The 23,505-nt window shown below is 40.2% G+C and overlaps 1 protein-coding gene across 3 annotated transcripts in view; it reads right to left on the reverse strand.

Annotated features, from left to right (window-relative positions):
* Positions 1 to 23,505, reverse strand: part of GAREM1 (GRB2 associated regulator of MAPK1 subtype 1) — a 211,412-nt gene that overhangs the window by 48,430 nt on the left and 139,477 nt on the right. For all 3 annotated transcript variants that reach the window (XM_059893923.1, XM_059893922.1, XM_059893921.1), the window contains one exon: positions 9,146 to 9,276. In XM_059893923.1, coding sequence (XP_059749906.1) covers positions 9,146 to 9,276 — 131 coding nt within the window. The remainder of the gene's footprint in view (positions 1 to 9,145; positions 9,277 to 23,505) is intronic.

Consider the following 23,505-nt stretch of genomic DNA (forward strand, 5'->3'; position numbering starts at 1 on the left):
TCTACATTTTCGTGTATGTCTGTACTTCTAAAGGAAGTTACTCCTACTCCCATACATAAAAATGCATAACATATGTGCGTACAATCTGTGGTTCCATGCTTCCAACTCTGATGTCACCATTCACGCTGACAGTTAGCTCTGCATGTATTAGGAGACTAACGTACCTACCAATCTTGCGGTCACTGTCAGTGACAGAGGAAGAAGCTCATAAATAAGTGTTCTTCCTTTGACAGTTGAGCCAAACAGTCTCCTCTGGTTTCTACAGATGTGATTTATTTGCATAATTTCTTTCCTTTAAAAATTTTTTAATAGCAAAAGAAACAATGTGTTCTGTCTAAGTGCTTGGCTATGCGTGCCTGGTTAACATTTCCAGTTTCAATATTTCCTGAGAGGAAGTCATTCAAAGTGTGTTATCTAAACAACTCTAATAGGTCTAATCCAGGAAACTATCAGGGTTTTACTGTTCATAATAGCTTTCAGAATTAATACCCCAAGGTCAAGCAACAATTAAAAACACTGACATAAAATTTTACACACACACACATACTCTCTCTCCCCACCTCTTCTGTTTCTCTCTGTCCCTGGCGACTGGCAACCTGTTCCCTAAGAATAGTTGTTTTAAAGATGAAACACGTAACAGAGGTTAAAATCTCAACTCTTGAGAAAAAAAAAAATCAGGATTGATCTGATTGACATTTGGTTAAATAGACAATATTTGATTAATATTAGACCATTTTCCCCCGAACTTCGATTTTTGTAACTCTTTCTTTCGGGAAAATGGCAGAAAATGAGAAAGAAAGGGTATGAAGAGTTAAGATAAATGTCAATCCTGAGTGTTTTATTTTTTTAAACAGGAAATAGGGCAAGGATGACAAGTGCAACGGCCATGATTTAATTTGTGACGGTGCAGCCGAGGGCTTGCCAACTGGTAGTTTTTCGGAGGAGGTCTTGAAACCTCAGATGACGAAAAAAGCACTGGGCTGTCTTCAAACACTGAAATAATTAGCCTCACCACTGTATCCAATTTTATCATTCTGAATGACTCTTGAAAATAAATGACATCTGACTCATGGTAAGGAAAAGATGAAATTTTTAAAAACTGGAAAATACAAATAAAAACTGGTTACTTCTAAATTCATTCACTCTTCATTTTTAAAATTCATTCTTACATCTGACAAAATTCAGGTTGCGCACGAATCGGTAATTTCTGATCTCTCTGAAATGTAGCCAAGAACAAGGTAGTGAACTAAAGGCCTCTGAGCAGCCAAAAAGATGTGACAGTAGGGCTTATGGAAAAGCCTTTAAGGACCTTAAGGGTACTTACTCCCATCTAACTAAAACTCTATCCAGCTTGGTTACCAGTTTCCACCCCACAGCTGAATAGAAGTGGAAATCAACACTGGAAATACGGACTGTTAAAGCAGGTATTCTAACAAACATAAGAGGCAACAAACAAACAATTTAAATGAGACCATAAAGCACATAATTCTCAGGGTTGTAGGGTCTCCCCATATAAAGGTAAAAGTCATACACATCAGGAGATGAGGATGAGTTTAAATTTTGTTCCAGTACTTCTCTTTTGGATGATAGAAAGTACAATACATTGTAAGAAACTGAAAGAAAATTACAGTCATTTTGGACAGGATTTTTGTTATAATTCACAGCTACCCCAAAAGCTGCCTACCTAGAACTACTCAACGCTCTAAAGGCTCCACAGAGGTAGAAAATGCCAGAGCAAATGATCCTTATCCATTTTGAAGAATCAGAGGAATAAAACACCTGTCTGACATCATTATAAACTTAACAGCATGAGGATTCCTTTTCTGAATGGTCAAGACAGAAACCAGGAATGGTATTTTAAACTAGGAATGATGTGACCACCGCGACTCAACTATACTCTTAGTATAACAATAAAACAAAACAACCAAAGAACTCAGTCCCACTATTTTGTATTACTCTACAGGACGAACATAGGATGGCCCATGCACACAGAATAAAGTCTAGTCATACGCTGTTTTTGCCTTTTAAAAGACAAACGTGATCAGAAAGATGGCAGAGAGTAAAATAATATGACAAGAGTTAGAATCAAGAGCAGCCCAAACCCTTCCCATCAATGTATCTCCAAGGCCTTGTCTGTAGTGTGTTCTGTTAAAATGAGTCAAGGAAGTAACATGACATATGTTTAATTTGTTAACTATCTTAGGTATGGAAACAAAGTACAGTCTAACTGGCTGGCAGAGGGGGAAGATCTTTATTTTTTCTTCAGCACTTTTTCAGATGGCAGCTTTAAAAAGGGGAATGAATATATTAAGACAAAAGGCACACAGATTGCCTCAAATCTACGGCTTGGGGGAAAAGCTGGCTGATTCTCAGTAAGTTAGAAGCCTTGGAAAAAATCCAAAGTTCAGCATCAAGTTGCAGGAATCATATTAAACTTTAGAACTCTTGTTATTTATTCAGTGATGCATTTTGGCTACTTCCTTGTGTCTTTACCACTGCCTCAAGCAACAATGCAAGAACCAACCCATCTTGTTTCTCTGTGAATACTGGTTAATCCTTTAAAAAAATTCTGGGTTAATATGTTACAGTAGCATTTTTGAAGGGGTTCATTTTGACATGTGCTATCTAATTAGAAACTGCACCACTGCTGATAGAAAACATCAAGTTAACTTGTAGGATTTTATTTCTGAAATATTGGCAACATACTCTGGAATGATGTAAGATCTAAAAATCGGCACATATAACATTCAGAAAGTTGCCAAATCCTGTGTGTCAGACCATAAGCATTTCAGAAATATGGAAGATGGAAGGATTTGGCTAGGCAATAATTATTGAGTATGTTTATTTAGATTTTTAAAAAAAGAAAATGAGTTTACCATGCAAGCTATCGTGTCAATGTGAAAGGATTTTCTAATCATAATCATGGGCCTTATCTCAAATCCACAGACAGAATATGAGGGAGTAAAAGGATGACTGGATTGAATTAGGGGACCTGGCTTCGCAGCTAAGTTGTTTTGTGGTTTTGTATGTATCAACGAAGTTGGCTGACATCTGTTTCTTAGTTTTCCTATTTATTAAGAGAAGGAGTAGGACGAGGCAATGTGTAAGGGCCTTTCCAGGTCTAACATTTGATGATTATCAAAACTCAGAGTCTATAAATTTCCTAGCCCTGCTGGATTATTTATAACAGCTTGTCACTTTATTCTTGGTCACGTTTCTCAGTATTGAGAAGCTCAGCTATCACTCAAGTTCTCTGAATCTTACACGATTTTTTTCCCCTATTATAAAAAGTTGATCCTGAGATGCTTCGCCCTACACTCCAGCAGCTTTGCCGTGAGACACTGCCACCCCTGCCAAACCCAGGCGCCAAACCCAGTTAGCAGGAGCCGATGCGCAGGTGACAGGACTGTCAGCTGAGCTCTGACCCAGCCACAGGGTAATGGTTCTTACGAGGTCTGTGTGGGCTGAAGTGGTGACTACATTCCACGTTTGGCCCAAATCTCACAGTTCCTGAGTGGGGCACTTTCCCCAGCTGAGACAATGCAAACTTGTTATTCTGCCTCCGGGGAAATCTATGCTGGAACAGCTGAAAGCTTGGACTTCACTAACTGGAACGAAAATAGCAACGTTATAGCATCCAGATTAGCGCATTTGGGCTCCCTAGGACTGGGGAGCGGTCATTTTAATGTAGAAAGCTTGTGCGTGAGGGCACTGAAGGCAGGAAGCCTCCTCCCCACTTTACGAGAGCTGCAAGCTACCCAGTGCCAAATCCAAGGCTGCCCTTTCTTCCCGCTCTCTCCGCAAATGTCACAGGAGAGACAGACTTACATCAAGACTTAATTTTTTAGTCGTTAGTTTGATGGCAGAAAATACACGTGTGGGAACACTTCTCATCATTACTGGGCTGGGTTTGAGAGGCTGGAAGACATGTAAAATAATTCACTAGGTACTGGCATAATAAGTCTCCAAAAAAGTATTTGAGGTGAAAGGGTATTCTGAAACAACACATATGTACTCTGTTCTAATATTCAGTCACAGAGTATAAAGTACTAAATAAAGAGTAAGTGAAATCATCTGTGCTGGGAAATTTTTTTAAAATGTGAAACTTCATTTAGTTGGATTTTATGCTTTGAATCAGGGGTTGGCAAACCTTTTCTTACAGGGCCAGAGAGTAATAATTTCAGGCTTGTGGGCCAGATGGTCTCTTTTGCAACTACCAGACTCTGCCGTTGTATCATGAAAGCAGCCACAGACAACACTAAGTGTAGGGGGATGGCTGTGTTCCAATAAAACTTTATTTGCAAGACAGGTGCCTTGCCCCAAGATTGTAGTTAGCCAGCCCCTATATGAGACACTTGCAAAGCACATGAATGCATTGCTTCATTTAACTTTCATGACAAATCTACGAGGTGGGTAGTATCACTCGCATTTTGTCCATTTTGCAGGTGAAGACACCTGGGGTCATATGACCTGCCCAAGGTCACAGTCAATGCTTGGAGCTGGTGTCTGACCTCAACTCTGAATCCAGAGCCTGAGCTACGATACACAGTCTGACATGCTCTTTAGATAACGGCGACTTGTTTAAAGAAAGAAGTCGGACTGAAAACTGTTGGTGCAGCTATTTTTCTTATTAAAGGGTAGAGGACTGAGCCTTCGGTTGGAATGACCAATTCAGAACTAAGACATCTTCTGACTTTGAAAGTAAACATGAGAGCAGAGATAGCTGATGAAAAAACTAAGAGAGGTAATTGAGAAAATGCCTATTACAGTTGAAAACAAATAGGTAGGAAAGCAGGTAAACAAAAACAAAATTCTTACCATGGAAACCAAAAACTGGATGTTATTAACAGAGGGAAAAAGTGGTGAATGAGGCAGGTGACTGCTGTTCTAAAAACATCGAATGCCATCAGCTTAGGAGGGATTGGAGGAAATGGACAAAATGATCAGCAAGAGGTTACCTGCCCACATATTCTTTCATTTTCTTGACCTTCTCGTCTCCCATTTTCTGTTCCTCCCACCTCAGTTGTTGCCTATTTAGATTTGAAAAGCAGCTACTCCTATCATTTCCTATATTACTGCCTCAAGTTTAATTTCAAGGACTTCACACTCTACCACTCTCCTATTTTGCACATCACTTCCTTAAACAAATTCACATCAGAAGTTCCTTAACCCTGTCAGGATCTCCAATTTTCATTGGGGTTACACGTCTTGTATCCATGGCTCATTGCTACCTGCCACTCCAGGGCACTTCATCTGTGCCTTTGCTTATCTCTGTTACACTCCCAGGTAGAACCCAACTCTGACTATATACCCAACTCTCCAGCTGAAGATGGCTGGAAGAAAAAAAAGGCTAGTGCTGAGTAATCTCACTTGAAATTTACTTTGACAAAACCGTGGGACCACCTTACTATACTTCCCTGGTTAACTGTTTTCTGGGTCTCTGAGCTGATTATTATTTCCTTCCTCTCAAAGCTTCTAAAGGCTCCCATTTTGCTAAACTTAATGGTTAGTTCCCAGTGCTTATCTAACTCAATCACTAAGCATTTGACACAATTGCCCATTCTTTGAAACGCTATTGTCATTTGGCTGCGGGGATACCACGTGCACTGCTGTCTATCTGCTACTCCTGTCTGTCTCCTCTAGACCCCAGTGCTGGAATGCTCCAGGGCTCAGTCCTCAGATCTCCTCTCTTAATCTAGACGCTAGGTTAGGGTTTCTCAAACCTTGGCACTCTGGACGTTTTCGCTGGGTAATGCTTTGCTGGGGGGTTGTCCTGGGCATTGTAGGATGTTTATCAGCATCCCTGTCCTCTATTCACTAGACACCAGTAGCACCCGCCCCTTCCCCAAGCTGTGACAATCAAAATTGTATCCATTGTCAAATGTCCCTGGGCGGGGGGGATCACCCTTGGTTGAGATGTAGGCGAACTCAGCTAGCCCCGTGACTTCAAATGCCACCTAGGAGCTGATAAGCCCCAAATATATATTATACCCCAAGCCAGACCCTGCCCCAAGCTCCGGACTTGTATATCCAAATGTCTTCTCTATTGCTTTATTTGGAGGTAGTGTTTGTATTTGCTTATTTATTCCCTGCCTCCCCAATAGAATGTAATCTCCAATCTTCAGTATTTACCCCCAGTGCCTAGAACAGGGTGGGCCATGTAGTAGGTGCTCAAAATATATTTGCTGCTTAAAGAATTAAACATTTACCATATATTAACTCATTTCACGCAGTTAATCAATGATGGGACAATTGGCAGATCATTTTTAAACACATCAAGTCATCTTCTAAAGACATATTTTCTTTAAATCAAGATAAAAGGAATACATTATTTTGAAATAAATGTGTAAATAGTACTAATACTATCCGTTAAATTTTACATAAAATTTTGCTATAGTCTTGAAAATAACAAAACTAATTCTTTCAATACTTTTGTTTTACTCTGTATTCTTATCATGCTTCATTTCAATTTGCACTTGTAACTATATATGAATATATGTGCATAAATATATATTTCTTTATTTCAAATAATAATTGTGCCTTTTGACTATCATGATGCCAGTTAGCTGCCAATTCTTAACTGTAAGTCATTTCTAGAGTTGTTTAGCCTCTTGGTCTAATTTACATTGTATCTGAAGCAGAGAGAAGAGGATGAATTTTCCAAGGAGGTTTGAATTCTCCTATCTTGTAAAAAATTGCTTCCTGGATAATAGCTATATTTATATAATATTTCATATTACATTATATTTAATAATATTTGTAACAGCTATATTTATAAATAGGTTGTACTGTTTTTCATTTTTTCTCTCCCTCTCCAGGAGAAGTAATAACCAAGCATAGCACTTCCTTGCCCCCAGTTAGGTCTCACATTAAGCTCTGCATATATGTTCACGCACATCATAATCAATTTTTAAAGAAGACCATGGCATCCAACATTTTCTTTTGAAATCCAGGCAGTATCCAGGCATCTTTCCCCCAAATCTCCTTAGTTTTATTTATTTACGTGGATGTTTACTCACTAAGCACACAGACTTTTGTGTATATCTCTATGTAAATTTCTTGAGGTTCCTTTATCGAGTCTTCTTGGAATAGAATTGAAAGACGTCTTAATGATTAGCGCAGGCTGGATGTGATGACATCTTACAACTTCATGAGTGATAGACTAGAGGTATTAAATATTTATGTATGCATAGCACAGAACTCAACCCAAATCCAACCAGCTCTATGGATGTTATAAGCTTCTACTCCATACACTTATCTGTAATATCCACAATTACACTGACATATTTTAAAAAGTGTTCAGATTGAAAGGATTTTCTGTTTGGCCTCATTTCAGTGGGGAGTCCAACTGACTTTTTTTATTTTGCTTTTTAAAAAAATTGTGGCAAAATATACATAACATGAAATTTACCATCTTAACCGTTTTTAAGTATACAGGTCAGTAGCGTTAAGTACATTCACACTGTTGTGCTAAACTTTTAAATGACATCTCTATTATATACATTTGAATCAATATAGCCAATCATGGTATTCTGTGGGGAAAAAAAACCCCTATCAAAATGTATTAGTTTCACTATTATTTTTTCATTCGTTGCTGGTTCAATACAAATTCACAAACAAACAGCTCTTAGAGGCATCTTTTAAAAGTCTTTCATGTAAACAATATGCCACCAAAGACTGAATATTAGATTTTAATACTTGAGGAAATTTAAAAAATCATAAAAAAATTTTATGCTTGATTTCTCATCATTTATCAGCAAACGAAATGTTTCAGAAGAGAGTTTTACAGTATTAACTTTGCTTTCTAAACAAAATTTTTTTCATTTAGTTAATTCTAAATGTAAGTTTTAAGGAGAGATTTAAATCAAATGAAGACACTAATGAAATAGGATTTGATTAACTTCTGGCCAACGAATCTCGGAAAGTTTAAAAATGAACACTTTCTCACACATCTTCAATGTAAACAAATACAAGCTGTCTTGATGACTCACAGCCCGGGCCACTGAAGGAGTTAAAAATTATAAATATTCTGAACATAAGCATAATTTGGTTAGTAAAGAACTTTACTAAATACAAAATCATTTTAATAATAAAACTAAAGGAAGTAGATTATGGCAGCTGTGTTTTAGAACTGGAGGAAAGAATGACTTAGCCAATTCAATGGGCCACTTCTCCACTAAGGAAGCTGTCTTGGGCATCTCCCCACTTCCTGGGAGTGTGGGTGGAGTGACCCACCTGTAAAGACACTTGCGTTCTTGGGCCAAGATACCATGTAGTCTGTTTTTCACATAGAGTGGATTTCCAAGAAACCGGCATCTGCCCCCTAAATCTTGAAATATTCAGAGAACAGTGACTCAGTTGGACTTCCTGCTGAAATGAGGTTAAACAGAAAATCCTTTCAATGTGAACACTTTCTCAAATGAGTCAGTGTAATCGTGGATGTGGCTGAAGAAAGTGCAGTGGGTTTGCAGGCTGAAACGAGGCTGGACCTGGTTGGTGGCATCGCTTCTCTGGTTAGCCCCTCGTCTAACCAGACTCTCATCGAGGAGCTCGTTCACTGTGTAGGAGGGGACAGAACTGTCCCTTTAAGAATGCAAAACCAACACAGCACAGTAAACACTATTCAGCTTTCCTCTGTCAAACAAGGATCAATAAGTACCTATTGGGCAACATTCGATACATCAATTTTCCCTCCTTTGCAGACTGATATAGACAGAATGAATACATGCTGATGTCAGGGCATGCTCTGGAAGTCCCTCTTTCTCTCAATAAGTGTTTGGTATTAGATTTACCATATGCCTTTTGCTTGCTCTTACAAGTAGAGCATCTAGCCTCACAGAAGATGTGGCCAAAAAATGGTTACATCTTAGGGAATAAAGTCCAAATTTTTAAAAAGGAAAATACTTTTGATCTGCCTTCACAGTTATTCTAGCCAAAGATAATGCTAACTAAGTGTAGTAACCTTTGGGGTGGGGGTCAGCTCTGCTACAGCACAGTTCTTATAAGACCAGTTTTGGCCATTGACACCAACTCATTAGGAAGATGGAACCTCCTAAGAGGCACAGACGAGCACTTACTGTGTACACAGCAACCTGAAAGCTAAATTATCTTAGTGAGGATAAATCTTTGGTTCTTTCAGAACTACCTTCACGTTGAATGTTATTTCCTCCATGACGTACACGCGTTCAGGAAATGCTTTAGCCACCTCCTCCACACTGTTGAAATATTGCACTGGCTCCTTTATATCTCGGTCTTGTTCCAGCAGCTTGAATTGCCCTGAAATACGTGATAAACGGAAGAGATATGAGATGTTTACGCTGGACAGCTGTCACCGTGGCGACAGCATCCCCTTTCCTTACTCCCACTCTTCTCTGTCAGAGGCTTTCTGAGCATTATCATTTAAAAAAAGAAAAAGTTACCGTGGCAAAAGGTTTTCTTGAACTAGGATATTTCTTTAAAAATCAGCTTAAAAATGAAAGCAAACATATTTTTTTCTTTTTTTGCTTACTTTCAGAGTTTATTACCAGAGGATCAATAACAAATTTGATGGATGCTTACTTGTAATGTAAACTCGACGTTGAAAACTTAATGTGTTATACAAATGGTTGCTCATGTTGTTTGTAACAGTAAGTCACGCTGTCATTTAGTTGTAATAATGCCCCCCCCCTCATACATTATATTCTAAAACCAAGGCCGAGTGGCCTGGGGGAACTGATTTTTTTTTAATTAGTATTTTTTAAATGTGCAATGGAATAAAATAATACGTGGACCCTTAGCTTTCACAGACATCCTTGGTTTCAACAATACGTGGGCGATGCTGAGGGCTCAGGAGCTGCTATAATTTGTAATTATATAGTTTGGCTGCGGCACACGCGTGGGGCTTGAGACCAAGGGGCCTGGGGCGGGGGCTGGGAGCAGCCCCCTTGCAGCGAGTGAGCCACTCGGCATCTGGAGCAGCACGTAGCTTCCATCTTTCCTTTTTACTACCATGTGTGAAATTCACGAGAGTAGAATATACTACCAAAGTATCCATAATTTGGGGGATTTCTGAAGAACTCTGAACATATTCCTAAAAATGTCAAGGCTCTATTATGCTGCTTGGACGTTTTTGGTATTTGTGATACTGCTGCCACATTTTAGAGGAGCTGCTTTCGGTTTAGAATAAAAGACCATATACAATCAAGTCCATGACGCCATGTTTCTTCATGGTCATTTTCTGAACACTGTTTACAATGTAACACTTGAGAAACTTGAAAAGGAATGAAAAGCTATTATGAGGCAGATCTCTCTGCATGCGTCCACGGGGCATCAGGCAGAAATAGGGAAACTTTCATACTTTCAACACATTTGCCTTAAAGCATCTATTAGGTGCAGGCATCATTCTAGATGCTGGAGATAAATCAATCAAGAGACCAGATAAAAATCTCTGTCCTTTTGAAGCTTATGCTGAAGTGGGAGACAGAGGATAAATACAATCAATCAGTAGAATATATGTCAGAAGGTGAGAAGTGCCATTAAAAACAGGGTGAGGGGGGTTGGAGAGTGCAGGGCGGCTAGAGTAGGCATGGCTGAGACAGTGACTTTGATGTAGCTGGGCAGTGAGTTCTTAGAATTCTAAGCACACGCAACAGTCTACACAGAAACCCTCAGGCGGATGGGTTGGCATGCTGTGGCTGGAGTGGGGTGAGTAGAAGCTAAGAAGGAAGAGAAAGAAAGTCAGAGAAATAACAGGTGGTTTCGATTGTCCACAGCTTTGCAGAACTGTGGTTCTTCATCTGAGTGCGATGGGCAGCCACCTGGGGGGTCTAAGTGGAGAAGAGGTGATTTAACCAATGTTACAGAAGAATCATTCTAGTGTTGAGGACACGCTGTAAAGGTGCTAGGCGTAGAAGCCCAGACACCAGTTAGGAGGGCCCTGCAATCATCCAGGTATGACATGGCCGGGGTTTGGAAGCAGTGAGGAATCTGGCCTGAGCGGCTGAGGAATGGAGCTGCCACTAACTGAGATGGGGAGGTCTGGAGGGGTAAGATGAGGAGGTAAGATCAGGAATTCAGTCTGGACAGGTTAAGTCTTTTAGACATAGAAACAGAGATATCCCGAAAGCTCTTAGATGGATACATAAGCGTGGAGGTCAGGAGAAAGGTCTGGCTGGAAATAATAACTCTGGGCGCCACTGGCACATGGGTGATATTTAAAGCCATGACACTTTAATGATGACAACCATAGTCTCAAGTGTAGACCGAGAAGAGGTCCAAGGTTTGAGTTCTGGGAGACTAAGGACTGGCCAGGAAAATGAGAGAAAAATCCAGAAGTGGTACATTCTAGAAGCCAGGTGATTCGAGTGCCTCAAGGAGAAGAAGGGGGAGTGATGTCAAATGCGGCGTACAGGACTGTGAAACGAGACTGAGAACTGTTGGATTTAGCAGCTTGTATTTCATTGGGGATTTTGATACGAGCAGTGGAATAGCTGGGCCAAAGCTTGATTGAACCTGAGAGCCTGAGAAAGGAGAGCTGGGAATAACAAGAATGGACAGCAGGTGATGTTTCGGGGAGTTCTGCGATGAGGGGAGAAGAGACACTGAGTAGTAGCTAAAGGGAGGAAGTGGGATGGGGCCTGGAGAGTGCTTTTGTTTCCTTAATACGATGGGAGAAGTACCAGCATGTTTGATGCTGATGGGAATGACACACAGATGATAAGCAGGATTACTGGAGCACATCCTTGAGGAGATGGGGGGACATCAGAGTGGAGGCGCTGGCCTTCAACAGGAGTTCATCTGCGGCAGGTTCAGTGGGAGCTGGGGGAAGCTCCCTCTTACTGCTTCAGTATTTCCAGCAAAAGTGGGAAGGAAGGCATCAGTTGAGAATAAAGTTGAGAGGGGAGGTGTTGGAGGTTAAGGAAAGAGGAGAAGATTGTAAAAAGTCCAGTGAGAATGAATACCATAATATGTCTGGTGGGCAGCCCTAAGTTCCCACTTGAGGTTAATGGTCATCATTTGAAAGTGAAACCAAACAGTCTAGTTGTGTGTTTTCCTCTAGCCAATGTCTGACGCACAGGGGCTGGCGTGAAGCAGGTAGAGATTTGGATTCAGCCAATTGCCAAGTGAGTATGAGACGTGAAAGAGGGACAAAGCAGGCAGGATGTATGCAAGGGAGTTCATGGAGCTTGAGCTGGACCCAACATCTTGGGAGGGAGGGAAGAGGATGAAAATAATCATGGGATCAACGGATGGCAGGAGTTGATTTCCGTGCCCTGGAGCAGTGAGCTCGAGAACCAGGCAGAGGAGAGAGGTCAGAGGGTGGTATGTATGCGACTGAGATCACGGAGGGATGCAGCTATTGGTGATGCTGTGGTCGAGGGGGCGACCATGGGAGGTAAGCATTGTGGTGGTGAGAAGCTAAAGGAACTGAGAAGCCAGGGGTATCAAATGAATCATACAGGTAAGCACTGAAATCTCCAAGGGTGAGGAGAGAAGCACTGCTGGGGAGAACGGCAGTGAGCCAGGAGTGAGAACCATGGAGAAATGAGGGAGGAATCCTAGGCTTGGTAGGTGAATGTACCAACGATGGGGGAACAGGGGATGCTGTCTGATGACAAGAGATTTACAGCTGAGTTTTTAGGGAGCAGTGAAGGTCAGGGTAGCAAAGAAGACCATAGAGACACTTATATCCCCTCAACTCTGGGGCAAAAAAAAAATAGAGCTACCACCTGAGAGGCCTTCAGGGAAGCAGTGTTTTCAGGGCATATGCAGATTTGGGTTTTAACAAAATGAAAGTAATTTCAGAGGAGGGTTTAAGGACGTAGGGATTTTGCTAGTGATGAACCTTGATGGAAGCGGTTTCAAGAGTTAAAGGGTAGGTGATGAGGACAAAACAGAGGATGCACCTAGACATAACAGCTCTTGTACCTTTTAGAAGAATGTAGAGGGATGGACAACACATTTGAAAACACAAAATACGTTGGACTGTACCTTTTTCATAAAAAACAATTTTTAAAAAATCAAAAAGATTATGGCAATCTCAATACTACTTATTTAAACAAATTCTGCCAAATTAAACTTTTCATTTGTCATTATTCTACTTAGTCTATGTACAAATTTTTAATAACTATGGTTTATCTACAGTTTTATACTGTTTCTTTCTGTATTTTCCTACATTTCCCCACGTGATGACACTTACAATACTTGCATAGCACTTAATAATGGATTTAACTATTTTTCTATTCTTACATGGTCAGTCTGAGTTTGGCTGGTGCCTAATGTAAGTGGGAACTCTGCCATGTACATGTTTTATGATACTGGCAAATTACTAATCCGTCTGAGCCTTGCTTCCTTGCCTGTGAAGTGGGGACACTTCATAGGGCTGCTGTGGGGATTAAGTGAGCTGATGCAAAGTACTCAGCACAAGTAGCCATTCAGCAGCTCTCGGCTCCCTTCCCTCTTCTCAAGATGCAAAGAGATTGTCTTTTGTCTTCTGGCTCACATTTTGGGGATAAATTTTCTAGCGTGAGGTTATTAAATCAAATAATAATACACAATTCCTTATGTTTACCATGCACGGCCATATTTTTTTCCAAAATACCAAAACTAATTTATATGTTCTATGAATAGGCTACATGCCTCCCAGTTGGGGCACAATCTTGCCAGCACTGAGTATTTTTTCAATTAGACAATTCAATGCATATTAAAAAGCATCTCTTTCCTGTATTAATCGGCATCTCTTTGAAGATCAGTGAAGTTAAACATTTGAATTTTTCTTGTACAAACGACTGTACGAATATATAATAAATATATTTGACATAGTCTACATTTCTTTTCACTTCTAGAGACATCTGAGGGCCTGTTGGATATTTATTCTTGGAAGTCCCATTAGCACCAAATTCAACATGTCTAAAGTCAGGGAAGCACAATGCCTTGCATGCAATAGGTACTTAATAAATGTGTACTAAATATAGTCCTGGAATTGGCAAACAATGAAGCAATGCGTAAGTAATTGCAGGTTTTCAAAGTTATAAATAAAGGTGAACTACAATACTATACACAAGGTTTGTTTCTGAACTACAGATGAATGTTTTCACTCAACAGAGAAAGAAAGCAATGGTGTACTTAAAAATCATTCAAATCTGAATAATGTACAGAATCTCAAGACATATTTTTCAGGGACCAATCCAACCAAAGAATAGATTAGATAAGCAACTGCAACTATCTTCCAGGATGAAACAATCTTTCAGCATCAGGATGTAATACACAAGGGGAAAAAAGTAGTCACCAGTGAGCAAGAGTTCAAATTTATAGGTCCATTTGGTGGGAATACCCAGAATCATCTGACAGAGACATCAGATATTTGCCAACAATTCCAATTACCTGCAACTGTAATTTATATTTTCTAATTTGTTAGCAGAATAACAAAATAAATTGTAGATTTGGAACCTGAGCCAAGTCAAGCTACCATCACTAAACCAAGTACAGTTTATGCAAGTCTACAAATTATCTTTCCACGAGCATGAAATAGTTTAACTTATTTTAAAATTTTGATCAATATTTTAGAAAAATTTTCCTAAGGTGGGGGCAGGGGGATCTGTCTGCATGCCAAGTGGTCTGTAGATGTTCAATCTCTGAGCTAACAGATTACCCGAAAGCTACATGCCTATACTAAATTCCATTCTGTCCCTTCAGAAAGGCATTCACAAGTCAAGGATGTGTCACCAAATCCTAACACTTTCACATCAAATGAGACATTACCCTACAGAATAGCGCTGCCTCATAGAAATACAATGCAAGCCACACATGCAATTATGTGTTTTACGATGGCCACAGTAAAAAAGTAAAAAGAGGTGAGATTTATTGTAATAATATGGTTTTATCTAAACCAATACATCTAAATTCAATATAAGAATCATTAATTAAATTTTTTCCACGTTCAGTCTTTTAAATCCCATGTAGGTTTTACACTTGCGGCACACCTCTGTTCACACTACCCTCATTACAAGCGCTCAACAGCCCGCGTGGCTAGTGGTTGCTATATCCATGTGGGTATAGAACATCTCTGCCTTCTCTTAAAACTGGCTGCAGGTACTGTTCACGTCCTTAAAAACGATCATGTGATGGAATACCTCCTGACAAAATAGGATGTTTCATCTCATGAAATAACAGCTTCAGAACGCTTATATTTTCCTTTCCTTGCTCTGTTTGTCGTGATCGCTGATATTCTGGTTCAAAGAACAGAGCCTGGGTTTCTTGATATAAATCACCTCTATCCCCTTAACACCGTTTTTCTTCTCTTTCAATGTGGGCGCTCGTTCTTCAAGCATTCTTCAGTTATTTTTCTCTTGTGTCTGAGATCTCTTACTGTTGGCAGCCTCAAATATATTCTGGCATATGAACCCAATGAATAATCCTATCTGGTGTGGCTGTGATGTTAATAGTAGAGCTGTATAAATTCTAACCTTCTAGTCTCACCTGTGTTTGTCATCTCAGGAAAGATGGACAGGAGGACCTCAGAAGCACGCGCTTGGGAGCACTGACCAGAATCTATTCTCAGAATGATGAACATACACAGATGAAAGAATAAGAATAAAAACAAAGTAGCAGCTAAATATGACCAAATGTTTTCACATCTGAACATACTGTATGTACATCAGAAAAATTGATTCCTCTCATTCATTCTTTTAACTGTTTATTGACTATCCAATATCATCCGTTAACTTCTGTCTCCTCTTTTCCATATAGTTTCTTTATATTGTCCTGTAAGGTTTTAGTTCATATGTTTCTTTGTGTACATATATTATTATTTTAAACATTTTCTTGTCATATGTTTAATGGTCTAAAACCAAATAAATATTTTATACTTCTTACACCCCACAAATACCTTTAAAATCTAAATATATCAAATGTTTTAATGTAATGTTTTAAATACCAGGTCATGGGATACACGCAACTTCCTATTTCAGGGGTTGGCAAACTTGTTCTGTAAATATTTTAGGTTTCGTGGGCTAAATGGCCTCTGTTAACAACTCTTCAACTCCAGCGAAGTATCTCAAAAGCAGCCACAGACGATATGTAAACGAATTACAACATCTGTGTTCCAATCAAACTTTACAAAAACAAGCAGCAGGTCAGATTTGGCCCTGAGGCCACACAGTTTGCTGACCTCTGTCCTGCAGGGAGACATCAAGAAATGAAAGACATCAGACAGGACATCAGAAATGAAAATGACCAACACTCCTAAGTAGTTATCCTGAGGTCTCTTGTAAGGTAGTTGAAACTACACCCTAAGCTGGCCCATGTTCATCTTAGAATGGCAGTTTTCCCTTTAAATGAGTCTAAAATCAAGATGTGTTAAGCTGCACATGCGGATTGTATTAGAAGAATAATGCAAATGAAAAGCAAACGTGCCCACCTCCTCTCATTGTATTTTATGGCTTCTATTCTCCTATAAAAGAATAGGACCCTCTCAGATGAGTCAAGTTGAAGTTCTCTGGGAAAGATGCTAGGCCTCTGTGTTGCTCTGTTCCCTGCGACTGCTGTAGCCTGGAAGTCGGAACTTGTCAGAGTCAAATCCTGGAGCCAATTTAAAGAGTTAAGAGCCGGGTTCCTGCCAAAATGTGAAATCAATTTACACAACACATCTTCCCACAATCCCCACACGGAGGAACTAATTTTTTTAACAGACCATTTCATGAATAACAGAGTCTTTGTGCCATCAAATGAAAACATTTGGAGATCGCCGAAACATCTGTTCTGAGATGTTACCGTCAAAACCCTGTTCCCGGAGAGGGAGGAAACTGCATTGTCTTTCAACGGTTTTGTTAATTTCATAAACCATCTCCACTGTGAGAGCCGTTCTGTCAGCAGGACCCTGAAATTCCCAGGAACGAATCCAACACCAGGATCGTCGATGACAGGTTAAAGAAATTGAAGGTAATATGTAAAAAGCAAAGATTGGTACTATTATTGCACTGTTTTCACGATGTGCTTCTAAAACTATATTACATAATTAACCTGCTGACAGGGAATAACTGTCATCCAGAAAATATCCATTTTTTGGTGTGTGTCCCTCAAGATAATCACAGTGATTCACCTCGATAGAGATGATACATGAAGCACAGACAGCTAAGAGGCCCGAAGTCCTACGTGAGGCGTCTTAAGTTTCGAGCACCTGTATGATGCTGAACTGACCATAGGACCACACACTCTCCTTTACTTAGAGGGAAAAAAGGTCACTTGTCAGAAATGAAAAGCGGAAACAAATTTTGCTAATTAAGAAGAGAGAGCAACGATGCTGAGATGCGTAGAGATAACAGAGAGAGTCAGAGGTAGTCAAATTCAGTTCTGTCCCGTTTGCGACTGGCTGGGAAGTTACGGTCAACAGGCAGTGAGAAGTTAAGTCCCGTGCTACTGGGAAGGCGGGGCTCCCCACGATTCATGCCTCCCTGGTCCCTATCACGCCTGGTGATGAGCACGGCCTGTGGTAAATCTCCTTTCACAGCTCTGGTTTTACCGTTCGCCTTCCCTTCAGCCCAGTGGCTGACTTTCTGTGTGTAAATAAAACGAAACAAGAGCCGAAACCTCTAGGATCCATCTGTGGGCCCATAACTCAAGTGAACGACGACATTCCACCAGCATTTCCCTCCCTGCTGGGAGCAGGAAAATGTCGCAGAAACCGGCACAAGATTATAAAATAGAAAAGAAAGCAACGAAAATGGCACTGGAACACCAAAGCAACCCAAGAATGGCTAAAATGAACAAAAATGGTTAAGAAAAGCATCCCAGAATGTTGAAAACGCCACAACCAGGACGGTGTGATTCGGCGTGGTGCCCAGTGTTGTATCACACAGGGCATCAAGCAGGCACTTATGAATGAATGAATGAATGAATGAATGAATGCTTACTTTTCTTCTCTTACCTTTTTTGGAGACAGGCCACCAACATGAAAGTTAGATGGTTTCAAGTCGGTTGTGCAAAGGAAATACATTCTAAATGGTTTAAATAACTGGACCTTAAAACCACTGGGCCATTTCCAGATGTGAATAAATGAGGATTCTCAAGTGACAGAAACAACAAACCGACTGCCATTTTTCAAGAAGTAAATAAACACGGGCAGGAATCTACACTTACACTCAAGATTTAACTTTACAAGTGCTCTTGTATTTTTAACTTTATGGATGCATGCAGGCTCGAGTTTCTATAGGATTGAAATGTAAAAGTAGGATTGCCAGGTAAAAGAGATGCATCTTGTTATTTTGAACTGCACCAACCAATATACTGCCTTCTAAAAAGTGTATGTAAATCTTCACACTTCTACCAACAACGTATGAAAACTCATTTACCTAAACCTTTCACCAATACTATTGGTGTTGGTGAACCATCTAGCGTCCCTTTTCTTGAGTAATGTGAAGAGTTTTAAAGATTTACTTAATATATGTAATTGCCAAAAAATTCAAACAGTACCAGAGGGTATAGGGTAAAAAGTCAGTCTCTTTCACAATCTTATCCTCAGATCTCCTTCCAGACGCAGTGCTATCATTCTCCTGTACATCTGGGTCCAGAGATGGTATCTAATACAGTCCATCGGCACACATAATGCCACTCTTTTCCAAACAAATGGTAGGATTCTGTACAGTTCTTTTATCATTCCATAAAAATCTGTCTCATTCTTTTTAAGAGGTACACAATATTCTACCCCATGCAAATATCATAACTAATTTAACCAGTCTCCTATTGATGGACATTTGGATTTATTCCAATCTTTTACCACATTGATGCTGAAGTTGATAACCTCGTACTGAAGGCTTTGGGTCCTTAATGCAAGTACATTGGCGGGAAAATACCTACGTGTGGAACTGCTGGGCCAAAAGGTAAGTCCATTTTTACTTTTGATAGATATTGCCAAACTAACCTTCACAGAGTATATGTGTACTTATACTCCCACTGCTAATGTGTTTCCCCATTTCCTATTATCATTGCCAATCTGACAGGTAAAAAACAGTATTTCATTGAGATTTTAATTGCATTTTTCTTATTATAAAGGTAGATATAATTATTTTTATAATAATTAAGTAATTTATATTTCATATTCTGCTCAGTTTCTTATTACCAATTTTTGAAATTTCTAATGATCTTAAGCATAATTAAAAAAATAAAAACACAAATAGGAATTACATTTCCTATCCTACAGTCTGATTCCCAGTATCACTTTTAGTTAGTTCCTAAATTCTAATTTTTGGGGGGGGGGGGGGAGGGAGGGGAGTGGAAGTGAAATTGGGATAAAGAGAAAGGTAAAGAACAAATCTCAGCACAAAGGCTCCAAACTTATAACCAACAGACAATAGGAATTAAAGCCAAAGAACAGAAAGAAATCATTAACCAAAAAAATAATGAATTCTATCATAAACCATCTGTGGGTATTTCTATTTATTTCTCATCTCCATAAAACATGTGGTCAGACCACTGCTTTCAATTCTGAAACTCCATCCTTGAACTTAACTAGACCTGGATTAAAACCGAATCATTCTGGGACACATGTTCTAACCAGCCAAGCTATTTCACACCTGCAAATGGTTTCCCTACTTGTTGAAAAATGGGAAAATTGCATTTTTCATTGCATTTAGTTGGTCAGTTGCTTCTTCAGAATGATCAGAAATTTTCTGGGACACAATTATCATAAGCATGATGGAACCTAAAAAGGTTTCAGATTTGAACATGCTTGCTAACACGTAATGGTGGGAATCTCGGGGTCATCATCTTTCTTCTTCTATACTCACTTTTCCCCATGTCTTGCCCTTTCTTTCCTTGAAATCTCTTTGCCCTCAGCACTCACTGCTACTACTCTGGTTTCAATCCTTATCACTTCATAATGATATTACTGCTTCAGAGCTTAAGGGTCTCTCCATCTCTGCCTTTCCACCAACACTTTACTCAACTTGGAACACAACCTGAATGGATTTCATTTCACTCAAGGACCTAAGTTTTCAATACACATTTGTAGAATAAATGAAGAAATAGATGAACGTATAATAGCTCTTTAATTTCTACCCACCCAGCCCAGGCTGCTCTGCCTTAGCTTTCACGTCCCTCCATGATCTGGCTCCACTCGGCTTCTGTAAACGTTTCCCCCACCACCTGTGCAACCAAACTCCTTCTCTCCCCTTTGCCTATGCTCCTGTTCTTTTCTCAGTTTGTGCAAAACTCTGGATCCTTCTAGTGCCGCTGTAAGTTCTGTGCACGACTGTCTTCCTTCTCCCACTCTCTCAGCTCTCCTGGGGGACCCCCTCTATCACCTTGGCTTCAAGGACCACCTATAAGCTGACAGCACACCAACATTCCCTCCAGCCAGATCTCTCCTGAATTCCACATTGGTCTACCCAATACCTGGTGCATATCTCCAACACTTCTTCCACAAAGATCTCTCTCAAAATCAACACGTGCAAAACCGAACTCATCTTTCTACTTTCTCAATCAAGCAGCCACCCAAGTCAGAACCCCGGGTGGTCATCCTTGACCCCTCCCTTTCCCTAATCCCTCACGTTCACCTGGTCTCAATTCAACTCCATTCCCTTTCCTGAACAAACTACAACATCTCTCACTTTGGCCAGTTTTACCAGGTGATTGCTTTACCCCTTGACTTGCATTCCAGAAAACTATTCTTTCCACTAGTGCTTAAAATTAAAATTGAATCATATTTCAAATGAGGATAATTTGCAGAGGATTTATTTACAACAGGGTCATTGATGATGGTGTGGGTGGGCTGCAGGGGAAGCAGAGTGAGAAGCTAGGGACAGTATCAGAGAAGAGGTCACCACCATAGGCCTGTGGTGCCAGGGTGAGGGACTAGTTACAGGAAGGAGAACGTTATGTAAATAAGGCTGCCCTGACTGAGAAGGGGAGAAGCAGCTGTTCCCAGGCGATCCTTCAAGGGAGCCATGAAGCTGGAGAATATAAAGACCTTAACCAGCTTCCTCTCTTGACCCGCCCATCTGCTGGGGCTATCTATCCAATGGCTGAACTTAGCTGGAAATCAACGGGCATGAGAGTCTGCTGATTTGGCCCTACTGGTCAGCCTCTGGGGAGGGGCAGGGTGGAGGCAGTGGAGGACAGACTGGGAGCGGGAGTGTATGCCCTTCTACCCTCTGATTAAAAGACTTTGGAGGCCTTCCACCTCCTGTAAAATTTAACTTTATAGAGAATATATAGGGCCTCCAAGATCTGACCCTTACTTTCTTCTCATTATGCTAAAATCCATCTAGATCCATCCACAGTGAATTATACTTCTTCTTATACTGAACTCAAGATCTGGAATGCCTTTTCTCTATTCCCAGGTTTGGCCAAGCTATTCATCCAAAACCAATTCACTCTTCACCTACTCTATAAAAAATCTTCTTAGCTCAGGTTATACCTGGCCGCACTCTTTTTTGTGATCTCATTGTCTATAGATCTTTATCCAAGCATGTAAATTTTATCATTCTCATTTGTTTTCATGTCTTTGTAAACTAAACAGTAAACTCTCTAAAGAAAGCAGGGGGTGTGTCAATCACCTATTTATTCCCGGTGCCCAATACTGTGCAAGACACATAGTAGGTACTTAATAAATAACAGCTGAATGAGGGAATGAATTTAACTATGAGCTCAAGTCCCATGTCATCCATGAAGCTCTCCCTCAAAACCTCAGCCCATGCTGATCTTTGTTCATATTTATCACCGGCGTTTAACTATTCCCTACTTATTTCACCTGTTTTTGTATTGTTCTCTTAGACCACAAGCACCCTGACAGCAGGAATCATGTCTTCTGCTTCTCTGACAGCTCAGTTTGAGTCCCTACTAGAAACTTACTAAATGCTTGCTTTGAAGAACAGGCGTTTAGAGCAGGAGAAATACACATATATATGTGTATGTAAATATATATAATATGTATGTATTTTTTCCAGAGTACCAAAATCAAATATTTACATGACCAGAGAAACTGTAAATTAGTAAAATTAGTAAAAAGGTGGAGATGGCCACCTCAGAGCTCCAGCACCTGCTGATTTCCAGAGGCAGGAAATCTGGATTTTTTTTTATGTAAATGCATCTAATTATTAATAGTTTTTAACGATTCACTCAAATAAAAAAGTCTCCTCTAACCCAGGGACTACCCTGGGTTTCTACGAGACAGGAGGGAGTGGCTGTGGTTTGAACAGGGCTTACCACAATACTGATTGACGTGATGCCATATGTGAGTGGGCAGGTATCAGTCAGGAAATATTTGAGAAATTTAGGTGGGAAGTCTAGGCTCTTGGGGTGCTTCCTTTTCCCTCAAATTGAAAGGATGACTTTAAGTGGGAGGCCTCCATTTACAGCTTTTAGCCTAAGCTTATGAGCAAGCTCATTTAAGACCTACACTGCTGACAGCCTTCTGCCGGGACATAGTCGAGCTCCCTCTACTTCTGGCCTCTACCACAGGTATTCCATCTAAACGTGGTAACGGATGATGGTAGGTCTTGCCTGACTCCGAAGGCCAGAACATGTTAAATGGCAGCACTGACAAAGAATTAGAAGAGAGAATCACATACCAAGTGACCAGCTTCTTAAGAAAGAGACTCGATAGAATGTGGAAAGACAAAATAGAAAAGAAAAAGGAGTCTGAGCCCCTGGACCGGAGCCATGTCAGGATGACTCCACAGAGAGCCTGCTTTGAATCGCAACGTGTTCACACACACATTACCTCACTCAACAATCCACAGTGGTGGGCGGGGATTATTAGAGACTTTACCCACGAGGAAACTGAAGCTGGCAGAGATTAAGGAATGTGTCTTTGGTCACAGCAAGTCAATAGCAAGCCCAGGACTGTCACTCATGCGTTCTCATCCTAAGCCCACTTTTACTATGCTGCTTCCCCAAGCCACTAATACCTCCCTCCTCAGGATGAGGTTGACAGGGAGAGGAGCTGACTGTGCCTTGTAGGTTACTGAAAAAATTCCCCAAAGTCAGTAGGAAGAAGGGTCATTTACTATTTACATATGCAACGAATTCTTCTTTGATAGTGTGGAGGGCTATTCAGATGGTCTTGTTTAATCCCCACAATGACCCTGGCAATTGGTTATATGATAAAACCTATCTTCACTTCAGGGTAATTTAGGGTCACTGGAGCATGGAAGGTATACAGTGTCACCAATAATTCACCCATTCGGTGGGAACAGAACCCAGCTAGTCTTTCTAATCTCTGGCACTGGAACTAGTCGCTGGGATGAAGCAGCTGCTTCTATTAAGGATCAAAAACCCACATTAAAAAAAAAAATCAAGGTTCTAATAAGTAAAAAGCAATTTTATTTGAGGTAGGATCCTTTTGGAGAAATAGAATATGATCTATTTATCTACATAAAAAAGTTACATAAAAAGTTACAAACAGCAAAAGTAAAACTTCAATTTTTATTTGTAGAACTTAAAATCACATAGTACAAAAAAATGAAGGGGAAAACAAAGGTTAAAAGAAAATGGGAAGCAGGGAAAATGAGGCGAAAAGGAGACGTGGAA

The sequence above is a fragment of the Balaenoptera ricei genome, chromosome 14 (assembly GCF_028023285.1).
Source record: "Balaenoptera ricei isolate mBalRic1 chromosome 14, mBalRic1.hap2, whole genome shotgun sequence".
In the NCBI taxonomy this organism is placed as follows: domain Eukaryota; kingdom Metazoa; phylum Chordata; class Mammalia; order Artiodactyla; family Balaenopteridae; genus Balaenoptera; species Balaenoptera ricei.